This window comes from Anopheles stephensi, chromosome X (assembly GCF_013141755.1).
Source record: "Anopheles stephensi strain Indian chromosome X, UCI_ANSTEP_V1.0, whole genome shotgun sequence".
Lineage (NCBI taxonomy): Eukaryota > Metazoa > Arthropoda > Insecta > Diptera > Culicidae > Anopheles > Anopheles stephensi.
In genome coordinates, this window is record NC_050201.1 from 21,543,466 (window position 1) to 21,562,923 (window position 19,458).

Genomic DNA, 19,458 nt, shown 5'->3' on the forward strand with positions numbered 1-19,458 from the left:
CTTTATTTATAATTATTTTTCAACTCCTTAATTTGATATATGAACAAAATGTCAAAGGAAATTCGATATACGCGAAAATTCGAGATACGCGCGAGAGTTCGGTCCCAAACATTAGCGTACTACGGGGATTTGCTGTATTTATTAACGGGATGGTGACATTTAGTTGGACCAACAAACACGTAATTTAGAAATAATCCTGATGTTTTGAATTTATTATGAACGGATATTGTGCACGGCTTACTATTTAAACAAAAACTTAAAAATGACTTAATCTAATAATAAACATCAAATTAACATCAACAAAATTAAATCTTAACTCTTATCTTACTAAACCACTACGGGATCTACGCTCATGGCAACTAGACTTATTTACAAACTTATTTCTATTAACATTATCACTATGATTTTATTTTAACTTTATCCACAACTTTCGCTCTGTGTCTGTACAGTTACCAACTAATTCCTTAATAACTAACAAAATATTCTTTAATTGGCAAAACGGTTTTTTTCCGTTTTCCCCCTTCCTGTTCAAGAAAACTTCAATAAAAGATTAGGGTCTAAATTCAAATTTAACGTATCACTAGCACGCTGTTTTTCATTGGTGTCTGTTGCTACATTCAGTTTTGCCCACTTTATGAATTCTTCTCTTTCTTTTATATCTTCCAGCTTAGCTATCAGGAAAAGAAGTTCCTCTACACTTTCTACAGAGCGGAATCGTCCCGGTTGGTTGGGCTGGCTACTGTTAGCTAGTGGTTGCTTCCTGCCGATCAATACTTCCACCAATCCGGCTATGTACTCTACCCTGCCAATGAGCTGCCGAATTTCCTGGGCCGAATTATGTCCTGCCGGACCTGGACGTTCGCTAGCATTCGGCGCATGGATTGGAATTCCTGCGCCGAACCCGTCGCGGATGATGATGACGGCACATTGTTGTTGCTGTCGGAATTTTGCTTTGAATCCATCTAAAATTGAAAATAGCGTTGTTGGGGACATTTTAACTTTCCACTGTGTTGTTTAAAACAGTTTTTCTTACCTTTTTGCAGAAAATTATCTAAACACTTTTTTGTGTTTGTGCACTGGTACTTATTTTTTTATTTCACTTAAAACACAATTAAAACGAACATTAAAACAAACGTAAAATACGAGGCCGCGCGCGAGCCACGTCTGTCCCGGAACCGTGATGAGCAGAGAGTCCCTCAGGATCCGCATGATCCTTACTCACGAACTTCTACGCTCTTAAAGCGCATCCCCGATCGTTGCTAGAGCAAGACAGCCATATCCGCTACACATCGGATGCTGTCAGTTCCCAGACGGCATAGAGCGCACGGTTAGGCTACGTTCTAATCAGGATGCAACATCTCCCCCGGCTAATTGAGTTGATAGGCTCCAAGCCGACGCGGAAGTCTTCTAACTCGAGAAGACCTGCGTGGCAAATCTAACGGCCGCTGAGAGGTCCTACCTTTGTAACGGTTGGAAAGCTCGGGAGGATGTAACGATTGGGATGTCGTCACAGGGACATCCGTCAGGGCGCTCGGTGCTAGTGATGTTAATGCGAACGATGACGGTGGTGGCGCGGACGATTCGCACCTGCTTGTCTCCGGCGCCGGCTGGATCGGTTCATGTCGGGAAAACGAAGGCCATTCCGCTAGCAGCACGTCGAGCGGAATCTGATGCTTCTGGGTTGCACTGCTAGCGACACGTCGCCTTATTTGGTTTGTGTGGCGCCGAAGTAAACGTCCGCTGTCCGCAATGACATCATACATAACTCTTCCACAGCTTCGCACGATCTTTCCAGGTATCCACTTCCAAGAGTTTCGGTGGAACGATTTTGTAGAAACGAGCTCGCCTGGTTGAAATCTCCGCACTGAAATAGAGGAGGGAGCAGATAATGAGTGTGACGAAGGGGGCCGCAACAGCTCCAGTGCTGTTCTGATGGGGCGGCCGAACATTTCCTCAGCAGGAGTTTTCTGCTGGCTCAACTGCGCGTTTGGTGTCGATCTGTATGCCATGAGGAAAAGTTCCAGCGCTTCGTCCAGGGATGTCTCGTCGCTCTGGATCTTCCGCAGCGCTCGTTTGAGCGTATCGACAAAACGCTCCGCCTGACCATTCGATTGTGGGTGGAATGGCGCCGTAGTGACGTGGTCGTTCCCGTTGCTGTTGCAAAACTCCTCAAACAGGCTGCTTGTAAATTGGGGCCCGTTGTCACTAACCAGCGTTTCCGGCATACCGAAGCGAGCGAAAATGTTCCGTAGCATGGAAATAGTGGCGGATGTTGTTGTGCTCGATGTTTTGTAGATCTCAGGCCACTTGGAGAAGGCGTCAACAACGACTAAAAAGTAAAAACCTTCCCATGGCCCAGCGTAGTCCACGTGTACTCTACGCCAGGTGCCCGTTGGTGTTGGCCATGCCGCTGGTGTCGCTCGAGGGGGTGCTTTTGCGGCTGCCGAACAAGATCCGCACGAGGCCACGTAGCTCATAATATCGTCGTCGATCATCGGCCAATACAGAAAACTTCGCGCGATGGCTTTCATTCTCTGCATCCCCGGATGTCCTTTGTGCAGCTGAACTAAACAACGGGAACGCAGCTTCTCCGGGATGACCACTCTCTCCCCGAAAAGTACACAACCCTCAACGGTTGAGAGGGATTCCTTACGATTTTGGTACCGTGCCAATTCTGCTCCGAAAGAATCGTCATGAGGCCATCCGTCTTGCACGTACTTGTGCACTTTCCGGAGCAATGGGTCAGCCTGTGTAGCTACCTGAACGTCCCTGAAACATAGGGGAAATGAACTGAGCGCGTTAACGGCAACTGACCTTAAGTCCTCCTCTAATTCCACGCTTGCGATCACGTATTCGGCTTCAGGTTTCGTGTGGTGTTGTATTAGCCGGGATAACACATCAGCGTTTCCAAATGAGCCTGTTGGAATGTACTCGATGTCCATGTCGTACAGCTGAAGCGTAAGTGCAAACCTTTGGAGCCTGTTTGCCGTGTACGTTGGAATCCCCTTTTTGCTGCCAAATATGCGTACTAGTGGTCGGTGGTCGGTCTGAAGCGTGAAATGACGACCGAATATCATGCGATGAAATTTGGTTACAGCGAAAATTATAGCCAGTCCCTCTCGATCGATTTGGCTATAACCAGCTTCCGCTTTACTGAGCGCTCTGGATGCATTCTGTACCACTTTTAAGGATCCGTCTGGGTACTTGTGAGATAGAGTTGCCCCTAATCCAACCGAAGATGCATCGGCGGAAACAACTATGTCACGCTTCGGGTCGTAGTGAGTTAGCAAGAGTTCCGATGATAAAAGCGCTTTGAATTGGTCGAACACCTTCTGGCAGTCTGATGTCCACTGAAACGAGCTTCCGTCTAGTAGCAACCTATCCAAGGGATAGCGTAAGTTGCGCATGTTTGGGATAAATTTGGCATAAAAATTTATCGCACCGATGAATGACCGAACACCTGTGACGTCTTTCGGAGGAGGTAGCTGTTTTATGGCGTCGATCTTGGCTGGGTCGGGTCGCAGGCCTCGGCTGTCGATGATGTGCCCAAGGTAACGGATTTCCGGCTTGTTGAATGCGCACTTTTCTTTTCGAATGGTAAACCCGTAATCCATTATGCGCTTCAGGGTTTCTTCAAGGGCGGAATCGTGCTCTTCCTGCGTTCTTCCTCCGACGATTACATCATCCATATATGCGGACACTCCATTTACACCGGCAAGCATTTTGTCCATTATTTGTTGGAAAGCACCAGGCGCCACTTTGATGCCTGGAGGGAGCCTGTTATAATGATACAGGCCTCGGTGCGTGTTGATGGTAAGCAGGGGTCGGCTCTTCTCTTCTATTTCCACCTGCAAAAATGCGTCGGATAGATCAATTTGTGTAAAGATAATGCATCGGGCTAGCTTTGAAAAAATGTCCTGTGGTAACGGAAGCGGATACTCATGAGGGTGTAGCACTGCATTCAATCCAGTCGAATAGTCTCCGCATAATCGTAGTTTACGTAGTTTGCTTTCCGAACCACAACGACTGGTGCAGCCCAATCCGAATAGTCACAAGGTGTGATGATCCCCAGATTTTCAAGCCGATCTAGCTCCTTGTTTACGGCATCTTCCATCGCGTATGCGACCGGACGTTTCGGACGAAATACTGGTTGGCTATCCTGTCGCAGCTGTAGATGAATTTGCGCTTTGGTGCACAGGCCTGTTCCGTGAAAAACTGTCGGAAATTTTTCCTCCCATGATCGTGGTTCCGCTGTTCTGATGTGATTACAAAAATTATCCATTGGGATCGTAGCCACACCGAAAAGATGAATAAGGTCAGCCCCGAGCAACGACAGATCGGCTTTTGACACACGGATTGTTGCTCGCTTGATCATGTTATTTATTTCCACGTTGGCTTCGAACTCACCTTCAAGGCCGAATACATCTCCAGAAGCTGCTTTTGCTCTTACCTTCGGAGGGTTGAGGTGAGGCTTACCCAGTTGCTTCCATAGACGATAGCTGATGACCGAAATGTCCGATCCGGTGTCGAGTTGTAGTCGAGCTGGTTTTTCTCCGATCAGTACGTTGACGTACTTGCCGTTATATTAAAACACTTGAAGCGCTTGCTTAACACCGACTCCATTTTGCCGAAAAGAACGCTTAACTTGTCCACCATTTTGTTAAAGGTGAAATCTCTGGGTGCACGCGGCAATATGAAGTTGCTAAAACGGGCGTGTTCGGCGGTCCCAAGTTTGCGTCCTAGGAGTCGAACCTTGGCGGCGTCATCCAAGCGGGAAGCATCTTCTCTGAACAGGTCTACATACCGTGTGTACCATGATGCAAAAGTTATTCCCGCCTCTGGATCGTACCGGAACTCACTAATATTCCCCGGTAGGGCTTCCAATATCAGCTCCGGGTTGCTCGGCTTTGACACAGGTTGCTGGTCCGGGATGTGTGGCTGCAGTTGCTGTTGCTGTTGTTGCACGAGCTGTGATAATAACTGCTGTTGCTGTGCCATTTGCTGCTGCTGTTGAACGAGTTGCTGTTGCAAAAGTTGCAGCGTTTGTTGCAGCGGCGTTGGATCCGATGACACGTGCTGCGCTGGCTGGAGGTTGATGAACCCGGCATTAAGGATTCCATTTTGCGAGAGACGACGCTGCTCCTCGGTGATAGGCGTCTCTTCTGGGCTGGACATTCTGCGGCGTTTCTCTGCTTGACGTCGATCGTTTCCACTAATTCTCGTCGCCACTTTTGTGTTTGTGCACTGGTACTTATTTTTTTATTTCACTTAAAACACAATTAAAACGAACATTAAAACAAACGTAAAATACGAGGCCGCGCGCGAGCCACGTCTGTCCCGGAACCGTGATGAGCAGAGAGTCCCTCAGGATCCGCATGATCCTTACTCACGAACTTCTACGCTCTTAAAGCGCATCCCCGATCGTTGCTAGAGCGAGACAGCCATATCCGCTACACATCGGATGCTGTCAGTTCCCAGACGGCATAGAGCGCACGGTTAGGCTACGTTCTAATCAGGATGCAACACACTTGTCACAAGACTATCCTGAACCCGAACCAAAGCAAAATGAAACGCTCATCATTCTTCGAATTTGAATTTTGACAAAAGAATAAATGTATGTGAAAGCAAAACAATATCACAACACATTCGTAACGCGTATCGAGAGTGTTCACTAACACATACACATTATACGGTCTCACCAATACACTCCTACCTTTGGGCCAGAAACGCTCACGCACACCACCCCATAAGCCCGAATCCGAACGTCCTCTGAATGTCCTCAGCCCATGTCAAAACTTCCTCAATTTTGTATGGCCGGCGATCTTGTAACACAAAATTAGGACATTGCATGCGGATTCGAGCAGTTGCATGACGAGTGGGCATAATGCGTATCGAGAGTGTTCACTAACACATACACTTAATACGGTCTCACCTATCCACCAATTTGAGCCACAACCCTCTCACGCACATTACTCCAAAAGCCCGTAACCGAACGTCCTCATTTTGTCCTCAGCCCATGTAAAAACTTCCTCAATTTTGTATGGCCGGCGATCTTGTAACACAAAATTAGGACGTTGCATGCGGATTCGTGCAGTTCCATTACGAGGAGGCTGCTCCCCACCGATGAAGCCCAACTTTCTACCTTAGCCAAAGTGGTCGTCAACTCCTGGCCTCTTACGAAGGCACCCATCGATCACGAATCGGAACCTACCCTAACGACGAACCATTTCTTTAGAATTCCGAACGAAAATCATCCGATGGAAACAGTCGACGTTAGAAACTTAATCCTGGAATTCAGGTGCTTTTTTCGCAGGCGTCATATGCGCAAGCAGAAAAGTTCCGGGAAAAGTGGGATGAGGATTATGTACTCACCTTATCACGACGAGACAAGTGCAGTTGACTAAACAGGCGACAACAAAAACGAGGTGGGCTTATTAGTGCGACTAACCACTTAACTTAGATGTTACACTTACACCAATGGTTAAGGAGGAAATTATTGATAGGGAAAACCAACCAAAGCACTAAGTAAAAGCAGGCGATCACAACGAAAACACACGACAACAGCCGGATGTATACACAATCACAAAATGTATTCGTGCGCTGGGGGGAGAATGTCAAATTAATATGACCCAACCGGCTTCATAGTACCGAGCGTTTCCGATAGGCACCGCCACTAGCACCACAATATATAAATAAGGGAAAAAGAGGCCGAAGGGAGGAGTAAGTGGTAATAAATTTCGAACCGTTAAGGAAATAGATTCGAGAAACCACAAAATTTGTTCGTCACTATACGTTTTATGCCAAACAGTATGAAAACCACAGAACACGTTGCGAAAGCTTCACAATGTGTTATCAGTGTGGTCAAAAATGGTTGAATAAAGTCGAATGAAATATTGCTTATTATTCGATTAAATCCCCCTCCCTCTATCCTGACCATTTAAATTGGATTACAGGAGCTACGTAATAATTTTTGGTCACGCTAATCAGGCTTACAACATACATGGAGCTCCCTGACTGTAACGGAACATTAGTTCGATGGATACTTGTTAACGGGCATATATATTCAAAAAAGGAGGAAAAATAAGAATAATAACATTTCTAATCACTTCTGACAATGTATATTATCATGCTCTACTCGCTGTCCAGTAACAGTATTAGGGAACAATGCCCAATGTTTACATCAAACGAGTTATGACCATACAAAAATCCCTCTGTGCAATATGAATGACAACCCGGCAAACAATTCGGGTCAGTTTGTAGGTGAAGGGTATGTAGAAATCGTGCGAAAATGGGTGAAACTCGTGGGGGGCAATCTCGCTCGGGCGAACTAGCTGTTTTGCTCGTTGCAGCGCATGCGCTTTGCTGTCTTTGAATGTATGCGTGCGTCAAAAGCGAGCAAAACGCCGCTATGTCAAAAAATGTGTAAACAAACTCAGTTGGAGTTCAGAAAGTAAACATGCGCAATCCGCTTGGTTATGTGCAAAAATTCGTGAAATAACCTAAATATTCTTTATTTTGAACACATCGAAGCTATTACCGATATGTGCAGTGCCGTGGAATAACAAAAATTGCTTCAAAAAAGCTGTGTGTGTGGCTGATACTCCAGCATCTTCCCATGTGTGTAAACAACGCCAAGAGTATTACTGTTTTGTGATCATCATATTTGATTCGGATTGCACATTACCGGGCAGAAAAAGGTAACGTATTGTTTTCCATACTACTGTGTTCATAGCAACGGCTACTGTTATTTCATTTGCGCTCATATTACACCTTGTTTAACCTATTTTTTTTCCTACCTCCACCCATAGCTTCAAGCAACCAATTTTGTACAGCATCCGCACGCTGTATGAAAGTGTAAAACAAATTTGCATCTGTAAGATGCTCTTCAAACCTGTCCAGTGACTCTTCGTTGCTTATATATTGCATCGGGATGGTTTGAACATCGCACACCTTTCATCGGGTGTATTGTGGCCGAAATTTCATTCACTACCGCAGCCGTTTAGGCAGTTTGGGCATCCAGTTTTAATAATGAACATTGTGAACAAAAATCGTGCCCAGGACAAGTTCTTTTTGCTTGAATTAACTCTGTGTTCTTATTTACATGAATAGATACGGTGGACCGATGAATGCTGCTTGCTGACGACTGCTCTTCGTGAAATGTTGATCCCGGTGATGAAACACACGGTTCCGGTGTCATGCTTGGTGACGGCTGACGGGATGCTTGATGCACGACAGTCGTTTTTGCCGGTCGTGTAACGTCATGCGCGCATGAACCAGCAGCTGAAGCAACAGACGATTTCGGCGTCGCACTTGTGGTCGGCTGCGATCCTCGCATTGGTTCGTCAAACGATCCTAACGATCACGGAATGCCATCCACGGATCCAACAGCGGGAATGACCGATGGTACCGGTCAGCTGCGATCCATGCGAACGCTTTAACGACATTGTCGCTAGTAGAACAACACGCACGGAACTAGCAGGCACAAGAATCATCCCACGTATCGCTTTCGTTCAGGGTTGCGATCCTCGCTTTTGTTCCACCGATCCTGCCGGTCGCGTAGCGATATCCATGGAACCAGCATCGGGGGCAAGAGACGGTTCCGGCGTCGGTCTTGATGACGTTCGCGGTCCAAAAACACGGACGATCGCGCCTGTGGACCATAATACAGCCGAAGGCAGTTGTTGCAGTACAAAAAGGCGCCCTTTTTTTTGGTTGTTCCGACATTACATTTTGGCTGAAATAATCAATCGTTTTATTATTTTTTATGTAAGTATGATAATAATTTGATTCATTGTCATGCACTTAATCTTACTTACTTTTATTTATTTATTTTCCAGGTGAAACTGCTGAGTTGAACTTGAATGCTGCTTTGCGCTTTAAAATCTCAATGTTTATGTTTTCAGCTGTGAATTTCAATAAAGGGTAACAATCACACGCACAATGCCACATTCATGCTAGATGACACGCACACACTGAAAGAAATCGCGACGAAACAGCCAAGGGGCGAAATGGAAGAAATGGGCGAAAAGCTGTCGAAATTTGAAAATCATCATAAAACGCGTCTAAGTGATGGCTTTTATGACGGATTTTTGCTTCGGGATTTTTCCCCCATTTCGCTCGATTTCTCCATACCCCTGGCCCTCAATCGTGCTAGCCGGGAAGCCACAGAGCTTTACACAAAAGATTCTAGAGGGGCGCCTTCTCGAGTCTTTTACCAACAGTTCTTGACCTCACTGACAGCACACTGAGAAGCTTTTGCAACGTGTACTTCGGTTTGCATACTGTTAGGCACATAACGTATGATGACGAACAAATTTCGGTAGGAGGTGGGGGGCCTTCTCAAGTCTTTTTCTTTAACGGTTCGAAATTTATTACCGCTTACTCTTCTTACTCCTCGCTGCGGCCCCTTTTTCCCTTATTTATATATTTTGGCACTAGTGGCGGTGTCTATCGGAAACGCTCGGTACTCTGAAGCCGGTTGGGTCAAATTAATTTGACATTCTCCCCCTCAGCGCAAGCGCACATTTTATGAATGTGGCTCTGTTTACATCCGGCTGTTGTCGCGTGTTTTCGTTGTGATCGGCTGTTTCTACTATCTCAGTGCTATGGTTGGTTTTCCCTATCAAGGTTTTTTTCCTTAACCATTGGTGTAAGTAACTGTAACATCTAAGTTAAGTGGTAACCCACATAACCAAAAAGCGATATCCGACCTTACTACGACCTATATACGGAGTCGTATATGTAGACTTATATGTACACTTACAGCAGTAATTAACAGACTTCGTGGATGAAAAAAAAGCGTGCCATAATTATAACAAACAAACCATAAATGTGAAATGTTTCATTCACGGTCCCGAAATTTTTCAACTGAGTCTTGAAACGTTTCATCCAACCACTTTTGAAATGAAATAAATCAACAATTTAAATTATTCGTTCAAAATTTTTTAGACTTTTATTCGTTGACTTTCGATAAGTTTTTTGACACAACAATCGAACACATCGAAGCTATGCTTTTTCTCCTTCTTACACACGTTGCGCGGGCAAGACACCGTCGAAAGAATAAAAAACAATACCTACATTTCATGGTAATTTTCACCGACTAGAACTAGAAGAAGAAGCGATATGGTCTTCTACGTCGATGGCAGATGTATCGTCGATGGCAGATTCAACCGCATCTAAAAATAAATGAGAATATCAGCACATGAATCACAATTTCATCTCATCCTAGAGGACAAATAGAAGAAGGACTAAAACTTCCCATGAACAGTGTGGTCAAAGGTTGACACTCCGACAGAATCGCACTGTTCTCTGAGTGCTGCTAATTGCCTTTTCCTTCTATACAAAATGCCACTCTTTTTCCAGTAACGTGCGTGATTTTCGTGTGACATTTCACTACAACCAATTGAAAAACAAGATCATAGTTAATTAAGTCAAAAATGCACTTTTATAAACAACAAAACCTACACCACGCAATATGCACCAAAGCACGCCTACAATTGTCAATTGACGAAGCAAAAGTATTCAAAGCATTCTTCGATAAATAAAAAAGGCAACTGAACGAATTGGGAAAAAAAATCGAAGCTGATGAAATCATTCAAAAATCAGTTAAAAGGTGAAACATTTCCAGTCATCTCAGAAATATTTCAACAATTTATTTTTCTCCCATAATTTTTTTTTGCCGACATGAGATAAAATAGCACGTCTCGGAACCAATTTTCCTTTAAGACCACAAAGTCGGATAGTCAGTACAAGCTAAAATCTACCGACTTATATCAGACTTTGTGGTCGTAAGGAGGTTATGTGGGAAGCCGCACCCCGTTTGTGTTGTCGCCTGTCTAGCCTGGTGCTAATGGTTTCACGCGCTTAAACCACTTGTCTCATCGCAATACGGTGAGTATATAATCCGCAACTCACTTTACCCGTAACTTTTCTGTTAGCACTTGTGACGCTTTCGAAAAAAGCACCTGGTTTTCAAGACTACCTCTCTATCGTCGAACTCTTCCATCGGATGATTTTGGTTTGGAATTTCAAAGAAATGGTTCGTCGTTAGGGCAGGTTTTGATGGGTGCCTTCGTCAATGGCTGGAGGTTGACGACATCGGTCGCGCCGATGAAGTTTGTAGCGCGATCACTAACTCGCCACGACATTCCTAGAAACTCCCCAGTCAAGGCGCCCGTGCACAAAATCGCACGCTTGTCCGTTCGAGTCCCCTGTTGCAACGTATCCATCCGATTACGGATTTCGAAGCCACTTTACGCTTCGATGATTCGAACCTCTTACGGTAATGCTCGTTCATCGATTTTTGAAGGTATCTTTCGTGGCGTTTGGGCCTCACCTAGATATTGGTTCACGTGTGAATATGTGGAAATAGCCGTAAACGTTTGCGTCTTGCCGCAAGGATCCACTGGAATACGGTCCGAAGCCGATCCAACCTAAGCGGGTTTTGATGGGGGCTAGCTCCTGTTTCCTTCCCTCGACGTATGCAAATGGACCCATTAGCTGTCAATTATCGATGCCGATGAGAATTCGCGGTGTCACGTCGGAAAAAGATCGCAACTTCAGACCTTCCAGATGCTTATACTTTCTAGACGTAGCATCTACTGAGAACGATTGTGAAGGTAACGAGGGGTGTTGCAGAGTGTGTACCTTTGTAAGCGTAAATTTTCTCATCGTGTTGTCGACGCTGGCTATTTGTTGTGCTACCTTTACTGAACGACTTTCATCCTTTTCAGTCTCACCGGTCCCTCTGATGCACAACGGATGCGGTGTCGCTTTAAGATCCAGTTCCCCAATCAAACTCTCTTCAATAGACGTTCCCGTTGAACCACTATAAAAAACGCGCACGTCTTCACGGCCTTATTGTCGCCAAATACAACCACAGGTACGTATTTTAGTAAGACTCCTCCGCTAGTGGACTAATGGGTGTTCACAATTACCCTCTTTGCTGGTGTTCACGCGACGTCAGTGGGTATTGGCGCAGTCGAGGCCGGAGTACTGGTTCGGTTTCATCCCGTATCGTGTAGCAGTTGATGGTGTATAGATCTGCAACCGTCTACACCCCACTGTTTTCGCGATCTACATCTCCCTCCGTCTTAACGCAGGCAGTATATTTGACTCTGCTTCCACGTCGGAAGCGTTCGATGTGTGGGCTGAGAGCTGAGGATGCGTGTTGAATCCATCAGACATTGCTGAGGCAAATCTGCTGGGTTTGTCGTCGTCCTTGTGTGCCCACGTTGACTCTCGGCACGATCGAAGGCATCGCTATAAACTCGCTACGCGTTCAACTGCAAAACACTCACTTGAAGCCTCTCCGACTTTAGTTTTACTATCTGTATCTGGAGATCGTTTTCTCGGTGCAGGATATCGGAATCCATCACTGCTACTTCCTCCCAGCTCATCTGAAACGGATCAAGCGACGTTTGTCGACCATCGAACCATGGCTGTGGATTTCGCTGTGATGGCGTAGTGATTTCGTATCATTCGTATTCGTATCCTATCGTACAATTCGTTTATCTTCGTGCTTTGCTATAAAACAAGTGTTAAATCCTTAATTCATTTCTTGACTTGCGTTGGCTATTCTCAATACTCCTCCTCAACGCAAGTTTCTCACTCAGCATATTGTTATTTTGATACTAACGCAGACAATCCTATCATGTTTGTAAGTTTTTGCATTCTAATCCTAGCCAATGGTTTATTTAATAAATCCGCGATCATTTCTTCCGATGTGCAATACATGCACCTAATTTCTCCTTTCTTAATTTGATCGTTTTTGAAATGATAACGAGTAGCAATATGCTTTGTTCTATTACTCAACCTTACACCCGCTAGCAATTTTAAACAGCTCTGGTTATCTTCGTTAATTACAACTGACTGTTCATCATTTAAATCCTTCAGAAGTAGTTTCAACCATATTGCTTCTTGTATGCCTTCTGATAATGCTACAAATTCTGCCTCAGCTGTTGATAACGTCACGCATGATTGTTTTCGACAAGCCCAACTGACCGTTCCTCCATTTACTGTGAAAACATATCCACTGTTGGATTTTCTATCTATTCTGTTCTCGGCCCAATCTGAGTCACAATATCCAATAATTCCACTATTGCTTCCTTTTTCACTCAATCGCAAACGATAGGCCAATGTTCCCCTTAAGTATCTCACTACTCGCTTTTGTTCACACCAATCACTCTGTGTGGGTCTAGTTATTTTTTGACTCAGTATAGATACTGTCACAGATATATCAGGTCTAGTATTTATCGCAATATATAACAATTTGCCTATCAGCTTCTGATACTCCTTACTGTCCGTAAGCTCCTTTGACTCTTCTTCTTCTCTCTTTATGTAACCTGGATCGATCGGAATGCTAGAGGATTTTGCATTGGATAAGCCACGCAATAACTTCTTTAATATAAGTGTGTTGATTAATGAAATAATCTCCTCGCTCATCCTTTTCAACTTCAAATGATTTCTGCAACCCAGCAAATAATGATTCGATCATTTCAATATTCTCTCCGGCGACTATCAAATCGTCTACGTATACTAAGACATAGCACCAATCTTTTGAACATCGTTTATTATACAAACAAGCATCTGCTAAACAACTTGTGTATCCCTGACGCTTTAGTTCCTCATCGAGTTTACGGTTCCACGATCTTGCAGCTTGCTTTAATCCGTACAATCCCCTTTCAACTTACAGACTTTGTTTTCTTCTACTTTCACACCATGTAGATATAGATAGATTCATATAGATTTCCTCGTCTAGATTACCGTACAGAAACGCGGTTTTTACATCGAACTGCTTAACCACCATTCCTCTCTTTGCCGCAATCCCCATCAGTACACGGAAAGTTGTCTGTTTCACTACTGGAGCAAACACCTCATCATAATCAGTGCCAAACTGCTGACTGTATCCTTGCGCAACAACACGAGCTTTGTATCGCAACAAATTTCCGTCCGCATCTTTTTTCGTCTTGAAGATCCATTTGCTGCCTATCGCCTTTCGCCCGTGAGGTAGGTCTACCAACGACCATGTATCATTTGCTTCGATCGACTTCAGCTCCTCATCCATCGCATGCTTCCAGTCTTCTGCATTTTCTGACGACATTGCTTCGGTATAGTTCTTCGGATCGTCCCCAGAATTTTGGTGCAAGAAATCTGTCAGCGCCCCGTCAGATTCGCTTCCTGGTGTCGTATACTCCGAATCACTGGAAACATTCTATGGTTCATTTTCCAATCTGGATGATGGAACAAACTTGCGATTAATTACATAATTATTGTACCTGCTTGGAAGCTTAAGCTTCCTTTCGCTGCGCCGTAGTGTATAGTTACTCTGATCACACACACTCGGGATATCTTCCGCTGTACAATGTGATGCGTCTTCTGGTGGTGAAAGATCAATCGGATTATTACATGCGTTATTTGGCTCCTCTTGTCCTTCAGTAAAAACGATTTCAAGGAACTCAACTGGTTTTGTTGCTTTCTTTCCGAACCCTTCACATTGGCCTTCTTCAACGACAATAACATAACGACTTATTATTACTTCGTTGGTAACAGTGTTGAATACTCTAAATCCTTTCGTGTTCTGGGCATATCCGAGAAAAATGCATCGATGAGATTTCGGATCGAGGTTTGTTCGTTTTTTCTTTGGCTTATGAACCATCACCAAATATCTTGAGCCAAATATCCTAAGATGTCCCAAAAATGGTCTTTTACCAGACCATGCTTCTTCTGGAGTGATATTTTTCAGTGCTCTTGTGCTCCGATTAATCAAATAAACCGCAGTGTTAACTGCTTCCGCCCAAAATCTCTTCGGTAACTTTGCATCGTTAAGCATGCTTTTCACCTTTTCAACGATGGTCCGGTTCATCCGCTCGGCGATTCCATTTTGTTCTGGAGTATATGTTTATTTCGTTTGATGACATATTCCATCACATTCAAAACTCGCTTTCATACTAGCGTTTACATACTCACGGCCGTTGTCACTCCTGAGTATTTTTATCTTTAGACCAGTTTGGCGCTGTACCATCGCTTTAAACTTCTCGTATATTTCCTTTGCTTCTTCTTTAGACTTGAGCATGTACACAAATACTTTACGTGTTGCATCGTCTATAAAAGTCATGAAGTATCTGGAACCACCAATTGACACAGCTTCAAATGGACCGCATAGATCTAAGTGAATCAACTCTAATCTCGTTTTGGCCCTTTCCTTAATTGTAGGAAACGAATTTCGTGCATGTTTGCCTTCGATGCAAGCTACACAGGTATACATTTGACTATGCTTAATTTGAATTCCATCTGCCATGCCTTTCAACCTCTGAATGCTTTGGAAATTCAAATGTCCCAATCGTCTGTGCTTATATTTTTTTGCTTATAAAGGTTTTGGATTTTTTATCATTTAAACGGTATAATCCATTTTCAGCAACACCCGATGCGAAAACTTCTCTATTTTCGTCAAGCACGTCACATTTACGATCTGTAAACATAACCTTAAAGCCATTTTCGCAAATCTTACTTATGGACAGTAAATTTGTCGCTATGTCTGGCACTTCTAAGACGTTCAGTAGGTCAACAGGTCCTTCTTGGCAATTTAAATTAACCGTGCCCTTCGCAGTAGCTTTCATGCTGGATTTGTTCGCCGTGCAAATCTCATGGTTTATGGTTTGCTTCTCCAAGAATTCAACACTCGACTTTGCCATGTGGGAACTTGCGTCTGAGTCGAAATAACATGAACTTTCATGCACATCACCCATAGCGAATACAGAAATCATCGCACGTCCTTTACGGGTTTTCCTGTGCTTCTGTTTTTCAGGACAATTAATCGCAAAATGACCTAGCTTTTGGCACTTGCAACAAGTAACTTCTGCTGTGCTTTTCCTTGATGCAGCTCCTTTTCTACGCAGGTTAGGGTTACCTCTATTAAAGCAAGCTTCTTCAACATTGTTGCTCGTGGTTTTCACTTCTTGCAAGATTTTCATTTTTATCGCATCTGCCTTAATGGCCATACCGGATGCTTTCAATCCCATTACCATAGGTGCATAGTACTTGAGTAATCCCATCAGCAGGATTGACGAAACCCAAATATCACGTACTTCAAAGCTAATTTCCTTAAGCTTATGACACGTGGACATAATTGCATCAACATATGCTTCGGTCGAAGAAAACTGGTCTAATTTGAACGAAACAAGCTCTTGCAATAAAGAGATACGTCTAAACACTTCATCATCGGTAAACGCAGCTTTAAGCTTTTCCCAAACTTCCTTAGCTGTAGTGGCCATCACAAGGCTGTAGTTGTGCTTTTCTAAGCTGAGCAAGATGGTGGACAATGCCCGCATGTCCAAATCTTTCTCTGCCGGTTTATCGGTTGTAGCCGTCACAGCGTCCCAACATCGATCTCCCCGCATGACAGAGAGTAACTCATTTTGATGCCTCTCGCTACCCCTGACCCACACTTTCGAGCGATCGCACAACTTACTCGCACTCCGCAATCCCACTTCATGTCTGAACGCTTCCACCAATAGTGTGTTTGCCGAATACTCTTCCTGAGCATAAGCTACCCTCACACTCCACCTCGATACTTCCTTCCCTCTCCATTCCGGAACGCTCGTTCCGTTAAGGTGTTCGAAAAATTTCGCCTTGCGCTCGGCTCACACTCTCGCACTCTCACATAGTCCACTACTCATTCAGTTGGCATTTCATTGTGACCACTGCACTCATCGTTTTGGATACGTTCTAGCGGTACAAAATATGAGAACCCCTCTCAAATCACTCAATTTTGAAGCTCTTCTCCCTACCTCTATGATACAAACTACCTCAGCGGTCCATAAACTGTAATGTCGTACGACTATTTGTTTTCTCACCGCCTGTCTTGATTGTTTTTTTCTCAAGTTCACTGTTTATTCGCAAGTATTCTTCTAGTGCTTCACTGTCGATTCTTCTTTGCATAATAATTTGGTTTCAGTGTTGTGACAGTTCGATAAAAACAACTTCCAGAGAGGTAAGATTGGCTATTTTACAGTATTTAGTTCTTTTTTATTGAATATTAAACTATTTCAGATTAAATCATCATGTCTAAGCGTTCAAAGCAAACAGGGAATTTCTACCAAAAGCGAAATCGATTGCTGGAGGAAGCCGGAAGAAGTGTTGATGAATTAAACATCACGCTAGAAACTGTTTCGACTTCTGTTTGGCCGGATTTGGGAGTGGGTAAGTAAAAAATACTTAGAAATGCTTCTTGTACATAGTTAACAGATAAACTTAATGTAAGCTTTCAATTTTCATTATCATTTGCAAACTATCTTAATTTTCAGAAGTCTCACAACAGGATCTTGAGTCGCTTTTTACAAGATATAGTTCTGTACATCAAAGTCCAGCAACACCTTCAGATACTACTGACCAGAACAATGAAGGAATCGAGGAGATGGATGATCCGGCTGAAGAAATTGTTGATGCCAAGGACCCGTACTCATTTATGCAAAATTTGAGTTTGAAAGATGCGCTTGTGCATCTAGTGATACAGGGTCGTGCTTCCCGTTTCCTAATTGAAGGTTTTCTTGCCATCTTAAGGAAATATTTCAAAGCCAAAGTTCCTAAAACAAAACGAACGCTTCTTAAAACACCAACGCAGATTGGATCTGCTATTAAACCGATACAAGGTGGCCAATTATGGTATCATGGCATCGAAAATGTTCTTGAAAAATACTTTGAGTAAGTTTTTTTAAATTTGTTAATTATTCTTACAATTTATCTTGAATTTAATAGCCAGAAAAAGATTCATATAATTAATACTATACAAAAACGGAGTAAGATAATTTGGAATTTGAAAACTTAGAATATATTTCTGTTCTCAGAAACGTTGTTCCAGAAGTAGACGCATTTACGGTGGATGTCTCTATTGATGGACTTCCACTCTTTAAAAGTTCCCGGAAGCAGCTTTGGCCAATTCAAATAAGAATTGTTGAACTTTTAAAGCAGCCAGCAATGATTGTTGGAACGTTTGGAGGATCGAAAAAACCGGGTAGCTTGGAGGAATTTTTAAGACCTCTAGTTGAGGAAATAAATGATAAATCATAAATATGATAAATGATAAATCACTATAATTTGCAAGAAGCTGTGAAAATAAATTTCTAACGTGCACAACATTTACTAACATAGCTGTGCATGTTAACTGATTCCATTAAAATTTGATTTTTCAGTTGAAAATTCCTTGCAAATTAAATTCAGACTATTGAATCAACAACGATGACGTTTAGGTTTCTATCAACCCTGTCATACGTTGATCAACCTTGGTTAATTGTTTCATTGAGTTTGACAGCAGCGGACAGCACCGGAACTTCTGGCAGAATAAATTGGTGTAAAAAGATGTTTTTTGGTTGCAAAAATACCGTTAATGCTAAGTATTTCAATAATATTCTGCTTCTCGTATCTCCTTCAACAGGAAAGACAACTTTCAACATGGTTCCGAGCTGGAAAACTGGCTGCAAACAACGGCAGCAGTACCGCAGTATCGCAGTGAGGTGAGGAGCATTTTGTTCTAACGGATTCCCACAGATTTTCAACGTAATTTCGATCTTATTTCTAGCTTCCAGCCATCCCATCAACATGCCAACGTTATTCCTAGGATCCTTAATTTGCTTCCCGGCTTCTCTCATTGCTCCCAGAACAGCACGGAACGGCTCCACGGCTCGGAACTGCCCCATGGCACGGAAGTTATATCGAAATTGAATTCCCGCCGAATCATAGTTAAATGTGTTATTTTGGGCCAATTATATTGTGTTGAATGTGTAAAGTGAATAAATAAGTTGTTTTAATCAAATATGATTCTTTAAATTCTTCAAAACATAAAATAATAGCAATATGAATAACAGCAATGAAAGAAACAGGGGAAAGGCACTCACAGCACTCAAAATCACTCACGGTCACTCAAAAAGATGTTGCACGTTTGCTTAACGAGCATCTTCCTTTAAGCAATGGTTAAGCAATGGTTAAGCAAAGATGATACGCGATTTCGTGTCGCGGGGGTTCTTCGTATTTTCATCCAACTTTAGCTGCATGTGGTTTAATGTGATCAGAATTCGATCCAACTTTTCTTCGACAGACGCTGATTGATTAGCGGCTGGTTGTTCGCTACCCTGGTAAACATACTGAATAAAACATTCGATTGCATCGCAAATTGCTCCTTGCAACTAGGTTTCTAAGAATTGTTCTTTTATATCCATAACAGCTGTGCTTGGAGCGGGGAGTATCCAATACAGCGAAAGGAAAGAAAAAGAGAGCATGAGAATATGGTGAGAACGAGTGCCGAGTACGCTCACCGCTCACGCCCGGTCACTCAAGAAGGCTGAAACTTAAATGACTTTCAGCCTCGAGTTTCAGCTTGCATGTTGCGCGACATCCTGTCAAGCGGGCGGGTGGCCCGCTTTCGGACACGCAGCTAAAGAGATTTGCTTTCGGACACGCAGCTCT

At 43.5% G+C, this 19,458-nt stretch overlaps 2 protein-coding genes and 2 long non-coding RNA genes across 5 annotated transcripts; 2 read left to right on the top strand and 2 right to left on the bottom strand.

Moving 5' to 3' along the window:
• Nucleotides 1–1,282: 1,282 nt before the first annotated feature.
• On the bottom strand, nt 1,283–2,942 carry LOC118506484 (uncharacterized protein K02A2.6-like). Its single transcript, XM_036043709.1, has 3 exons — nt 2,815–2,942; nt 1,460–2,769; nt 1,283–1,296 (listed from the first exon to the last, which is right to left on the bottom strand). The coding sequence occupies exons 1-3, from the start codon at nt 2,940–2,942 to the stop codon at nt 1,283–1,285; spliced, it is 1,452 nt and encodes a 483-aa protein (XP_035899602.1).
• A 4,397-nt stretch (nt 2,943–7,339) lies between these two features.
• Nucleotides 7,340–8,934, top strand: LOC118514479. 2 transcript variants are annotated; one of them, XR_004906643.1, is made up of 4 exons: nt 7,340–7,450; nt 7,531–7,697; nt 7,809–8,766; nt 8,838–8,934. It is a non-coding gene; the product is annotated as an uncharacterized LOC118514479 (long non-coding RNA). The 2 variants fall into 2 exon arrangements; XR_004906641.1 differs by lacking the exon at nt 7,340–7,450 and having other exon boundaries at nt 7,473–7,697.
• Nucleotides 8,935–9,926: 992 nt separating this feature from the next.
• On the bottom strand, nt 9,927–10,501 carry LOC118514499. Its single transcript, XR_004906648.1, has 2 exons — nt 10,465–10,501; nt 9,927–10,392 (listed from the first exon to the last, which is right to left on the bottom strand). It is a non-coding gene; the product is annotated as an uncharacterized LOC118514499 (long non-coding RNA).
• An 819-nt stretch (nt 10,502–11,320) lies between these two features.
• LOC118514000 lies at nt 11,321–18,808 on the top strand. Its single transcript, XM_036060441.1, has 6 exons — nt 11,321–11,650; nt 11,733–11,881; nt 16,955–17,199; nt 17,304–17,700; nt 18,431–18,509; nt 18,575–18,808. Exons 3-6 carry the CDS (start codon nt 17,061–17,063, stop codon nt 18,611–18,613), a joined length of 654 nt encoding a protein of 217 aa, XP_035916334.1. The 5' UTR covers nt 11,321–11,650; nt 11,733–11,881; nt 16,955–17,060; the 3' UTR covers nt 18,614–18,808.
• Nucleotides 18,809–19,458: the final 650 nt, after the last annotated feature.

Coding starts and splice junctions, on each gene's coding strand:
- LOC118506484 (XM_036043709.1), bottom strand. CDS start 2,942: ATGGACATCGAGTACATTCCAACAGGCTCATTTGGAAACGCTGATGTG. Junction 2,770..2,814: donor GAATTAGAGGAGGACTTAAG/GTCAGTTGCCGT, acceptor CCTATGTTTCAG/GGACGTTCAGGTAGCTACAC.
- LOC118514000 (XM_036060441.1), top strand. CDS start 17,061: ATGTCTAAGCGTTCAAAGCAAACAGGGAATTTCTACCAAAAGCGAAAT. Junction 17,200..17,303: donor TTGGCCGGATTTGGGAGTGG/GTAAGTAAAAAA, acceptor CTTAATTTTCAG/AAGTCTCACAACAGGATCTT. Junction 18,510..18,574: donor TACCGCAGTATCGCAGTGAG/GTGAGGAGCATT, acceptor TCTTATTTCTAG/CTTCCAGCCATCCCATCAAC.